The 5,404-nt window shown below is 34.5% G+C and overlaps 1 protein-coding gene across 1 annotated transcript in view; it reads left to right on the top strand.

Moving 5' to 3' along the window:
• Positions 1 to 5,404, top strand: part of LOC107746414 (relaxin receptor 2-like) — a 33,644-nt gene that overhangs the window by 9,426 nt on the left and 18,814 nt on the right. Inside the window, exons 3-5 of the mRNA XM_016560635.1 lie at positions 2,361 to 2,466; positions 2,687 to 2,758; positions 4,720 to 4,791. Coding sequence (XP_016416121.1) covers positions 2,361 to 2,466; positions 2,687 to 2,758; positions 4,720 to 4,791 — 250 coding nt within the window. The remainder of the gene's footprint in view (positions 1 to 2,360; positions 2,467 to 2,686; positions 2,759 to 4,719; positions 4,792 to 5,404) is intronic.

Here is a 5,404-nt window from a genome sequence, read left to right as displayed (position 1 = left end):
TATTATAATTTATAATAATAATTTATGCATTTAGCAGACACTTTTATCCAAAGCGACTTACAGTGCATTCAGGCTATACATTTTCTACTAGTATGTCAGAACCACTGACCTATATATATATATATATATATATATATATATATATGATCTATTATAGATCAGTGGTCAGCAGCACACACTTGAACTCTAAAAACATTTTACTTCTGTTTTTTTGTTCATTTTGAAATGGGCAAGTCCAAACAGCAAATTGTTCAATTGAGAGTCGCTCCAATAGGATCACTGAATCAGTGAGTCGTTAACTGCAGCATTGAGATCAATTAATTCACTGATGAATCATTAAATGCGATTTGTGAATCCATCCAATCGATTCATTAAAATAGAATGCTTAATTCGTGAATTGGACATTGCTTTCGCATCTTGGATTGGGTCATGATTTCTTCAGTTCTGAGTAACAGTGGATGGTATGTTTTATTCCAATGTTACCCAAGATATTAGTTTATCCTTTGGAATGTAGTAACTTATTATGCTTTTTTCAATCACAAACAAACACTTACCAGTACTAAATAAAAAAAAACACAGGAAATAATGCTTTTCCTGACTGTCGAGGTTAGGTGAGACAGACACAGCTGTCTCAAGAGCCTGAATGTGTTGAAAAATTATTGTTTCAGTCTCGCTGGGGGATTAAGCTGTGGATGTCTCAAATGTGTTGAGTGGGTTGAAAGAGCTGAAACTACCTTCTTTGTCAAAACTCTATGAGCCATAATGGACAAACAATATGTGGGAAGACCAACTATAACAGTGTATTTGTAACGAATGCTTCAAAATTCTGAATCATATTTAATAGATTTTTCAGTTTCTTTTCTTTGACACATTGAAAAAAAACACAAAAAAACAACATATATATATATATATATATATTTGTTTTTGGTGAGATGTGTAGTTTTCTTTTTTAAACTTTTTTTCTTACGCTAACGTATCCACCATTATTGTTTTGTTAAGTGTTTACAGTTTAGCAGCTAAACTTTAGCTGTGGGCACGATTCGCTTGCATAAGTGTTAAACAAAATGTTTTTATGTCATTATTTTAAGAACTGATTGGAGCACTATATTGTTTTATGTAAAGGTGCATGCTAGGGTTGCCAGGTTGTCACAACAAAACCCGCCCAATTGCTACTCAAAACTATCCCGAAATTTCGAGGGTGGTCCCCCTTTAAAATCGCATTCTGGGGTGTAAAATACACGTTTCAGTCGGGGTTCCCCTGGTGAATTCGCATTCCAGTACCTAAATATGACGTTATTGCGGTCGCTACAACCCTCCACATCAAAAACTGACTCTATGTATAAATGTATATTCTGGGAAAATTACAGTGTTTTCTGACCTTAGATGCATTTAAACCTGTTGTAGGAGACTCCAACACAATATTAGGACACTTTAATAAACCATATGACCTGCTCTTTAAGGCTTAAGAATCAAAACTAGTTATTGTGTTGATTTATTTTTACAGAATAAGCTAAACGTGACAGTTTAACAAGAATAAAAAGTTAAAATGAGTGTGATGCACTTTTTATTTTATGAACTGAACAAGAATACAACTGGAGCAGTTTAATGTATTAATGAGGAACATGAAAGTGTTTAAAGGTATGACAGGACACTTTCCACAGTAAATGGTGATTTACCATTTAAATCATCCTCTCTCTCTCTCTCTCTCTCTCTCTCTCTTATTTTCAGTCTCTCTGATTTCAGCTTAACATCAATACACATTGTTTATGCAATTTAACTGGTGCAAGCATGAAACACAGTGACAGCAGTTTATTTAACTAGGAAACAAAAGCTTTCAGATGGTCATGGTTGTGATGCCTTGCTGTTTTTAAATGGATTGAGCAAGGCATAAAAGGAACTGCGGCATAGATTTTATACACTAATGGGTAACACAAAAGGGGTTTGAGAGAGTCTGAGACAAAAGCGCGTTTTGTCATGTTAATGGCAGGAGTTTATCTTTTCGGGAAGACATAAGGTAATCTGTCTCTGTCTCTTTCATGCATTCTGTCTTTATCAAATGATTTCTGAAGTATAATGTCAATACTCATTAGCACAGAGCCTGTAGATGAAACATTATAGCCTGTCTCATAATAGCAGATAAATACACACACAGACACACACGCTGTCAATTAATTCTAATTATACACTTAGTACCATTACACATTACCCTTCTTATCTAAAACGAAATGAAATTGCCTAGCCAACCATATTCATTATTTATATGGAAATTCTTGCTTGGCAAATACCATTCAGCATTTATTTTCAATGAGCAACATTCCTGTGGGAGTTTTAATGGCCTGTTTCTGTCTGTTTGTTTTCAGTGTTAGATGTCTATCCAGATGTGTGTCATTGTGAGGGTCGGAAGGTGAACTGTAATGGCAAAAACCTCCTCCATGTACCTGTTGTATCCTCTAATGTAACTGCACTGTAAGTATGACAGAGAGCGAGAGACCTTCTCTTCCATTATATATAAAAGTCAGACATGTCAGATTTACTGGTTTCAGAGGGCATTTAGGTACTAACTGGCTGACCAGTGGAACCCACTAGGACCAGAAACTTTTTTTTAATCAACAGGGAACAAGACACAAATCACTATGTTTGTTTTCCAAATGTAATAGCTGCTATTTTCCTCCCATGCTGCCCTCAGAGAGCTGAACAGTAACAGGATCGAATCTCTCTCTCGTGATCTGTTCATCCGCTACAGACACCTGGAGAGACTGTGAGTGACACTTCATCCTTTCATCTCATCTTCTCCTCCTCCCATAATCCTTCTTTCTGTTATCTCTTCTAAGCTTTTTAAATTTCTGAGTCTCCTTGCCTTGAGCTCAAGTCATGATTTATAAACAATGATTAGCAACAGCTTTGCAATGATTAGTTTTTTCATTTTCTAAAAAAACACCAAACAGAGAGGTTTCAGAATATGCATGTATGTGTTTACTTAAGGGTTCAAAACAACACTCCAACTAAGAAATTGGCCAGTTGGATTATAACTTTAAAAGGAACTGCAAAAGTGTAGTGGAAACTGTAAGAATAATAGTCTCTCCCTGATGTTAGCAAACAAACAATTCAAATTGAAGATATATATATATATATATATATATATTCTAATGACTTTTGCCTTAGTAGGAAATCTGCATCAGAATTTGAAGGCAGATGATGGCAGAATATTGTGAATACTGGTTCCTCATATTAACCATTCAACCAAAACAAATATATTAGGAATAAAATGATGATATTTCTAGTTTGTATATTGCATTTGTATTTTAAGCTACAGATGGTACGATACAGCAGTGATAGGGGAAAAAATGCAAAATACAGTTTACATGGCCAACAATTCACTTGCCATTGTCAGATGTGGAAATAAAATAATTTCAGACCCTCTCATGTGCATGATTATGTGTGTGTGTGTGTCAGAGCTCCATGCATGGACATAATAGCACCTGATTTTTTCAGACTCCTCTTTACCTTACATCTTTTCTTTCTGCTGACAATAAAATCTTTTCTCCATTTGTCACTAAGTGCAGTGGAGGTTTTAAAGCTCAACTTCCTTTGTAGAGTTCAGACAGGATGACATTTTTATTGCCCATCAAAGTTCAACTGTGAAGCTCTCAATATAGCCAGACAACATTTACTCTTAGACAGATGAAGAAAGACAGAGAGAACCCCTCACAAGACATCTCATCAATTAATCATAATAAATGACAGACACTGCATAGAAAACATCATGATAAAGATAACCAGTATACGTTCATAGTTTGGTCTAAACAAACAAACAAAAAAATTATCTTTGAAAGGTTTAGATATGTACACCACAGTAACTACAGATTGATAACAGATAGTATGTTTTGCATTTGATTTGCATGCCAGCTCTGTTAGTTAGGCATAGTTGTATTTTATATCTGATATGCTATGTTAAGGGAATTATTTGTTTCCAATAAAGGGTTTATAAGTGTACTGATATACTACCATTCAAAAGTTTGAGGTTGGTTTTGATGTTTTTGAAAGAAGTCTCTAATGCTCACTAAGGTATCATTCATTTGATCAAAAAGCAGAGTAAAAACTGTAATATTGTGAAATAAATATTACAATTTAAAATAGCTGTTTTCTATTTTAATATATTTTTAATATGTAATGGATTCCTATGATGGCAAAGCTGAATTTTCAGCAGTGGACTTTTTTTCAAATCGTTCTAATATGCTGATTTAGCGCTCAAGAAACGTTTCTTTTTTTAAAACTGTTGCTATTTATTTTTAATCAAATAAAGTCTCTGATTAATGAAACTTTGATCAAATGATCAGCATTTAGTTTAAACAAAAATCTTTTGTAACATTATACATATCTTTACTGTAACTGTCAAAAAACAAAAAACGCACTAACACCAAATGGGATCATTTGCAATAAATGACTGGCTGACTGAACATATACCAATTATTACATAATTACTTAGCAATTAAATAAACAAATGGAATAATGATTTAAGTAGAAACTATTTTATTATCTGAGAAGAACCATGAAATGCAATTTTATACAACAACTTTTATACAACCATATTAGACCTCAGGATGCTGCGATTGACTATTCATTTCTTTAGGGGTAAAACTTTTTTAATGAGGCGAAAAATACAGAGCGCACCTAGAGCGACACCTCAAACTGCAGTGAATATTCTCTCTCTTTCCACAGACATTTGGAAAGTAACAGTATAGAAATGATCTCCAAGAGGGCATTTTTGGGACTGATCTCTTTGCGTAAACTGTGAGTAATGTGTAAATGAATGGAACGACTGTGTGTGTGACTGTGCAGTATTATATCAGACACACATCATGTATAATGTGACATTGATCCTTCCCTGAGCTCCTGTTTAAATCACTGTGTAACTGTACATCACTGACTATCTGTCTACGTAATTATCAGCATCCCATCTGTTTCTTCCTATCAGTCAGCCTGAGGCTTTCATCATCCACCCATTCATGTAAAAGAAAAAGAAGGGACAGAAGGATGTAACAATGAGGATGGTGGATTAGGCTTGATTCAGGCAGAACAGATCCATGATCAAAGAATGAATTTTAATGCATCCTAATGTTGTTGTGTGATTATGTATGCTTCATTGTGTACCTGGGCTCTTACTTTCAGAGATGTGCTTCAATACATACATAGCTAATCAACATTAAACTGACACTAATCAGACAGCTAGTTAGGGAGAAGAGACAGAAAGGAAGGAAGGAGACAGTAGAGGAAGGAGGAACAGCAGTGATGGTCATACAGCAGATGGTCTTTGTAATGACACATTTAACAAAATCCATTTAAAGGGGTCATATGATGCTATTTTAAAGATCCTTATTTTGTGTATTTGGTGTAACAGAATATG

The sequence above is a fragment of the Sinocyclocheilus rhinocerous genome, unplaced genomic scaffold (assembly GCF_001515625.1).
Source record: "Sinocyclocheilus rhinocerous isolate Xijiao unplaced genomic scaffold, SAMN03320098_v1.1 scaffold77, whole genome shotgun sequence".
Lineage (NCBI taxonomy): Eukaryota > Metazoa > Chordata > Actinopteri > Cypriniformes > Cyprinidae > Sinocyclocheilus > Sinocyclocheilus rhinocerous.
This window is presented reverse-complemented; position numbering and strand designations above follow the sequence as displayed.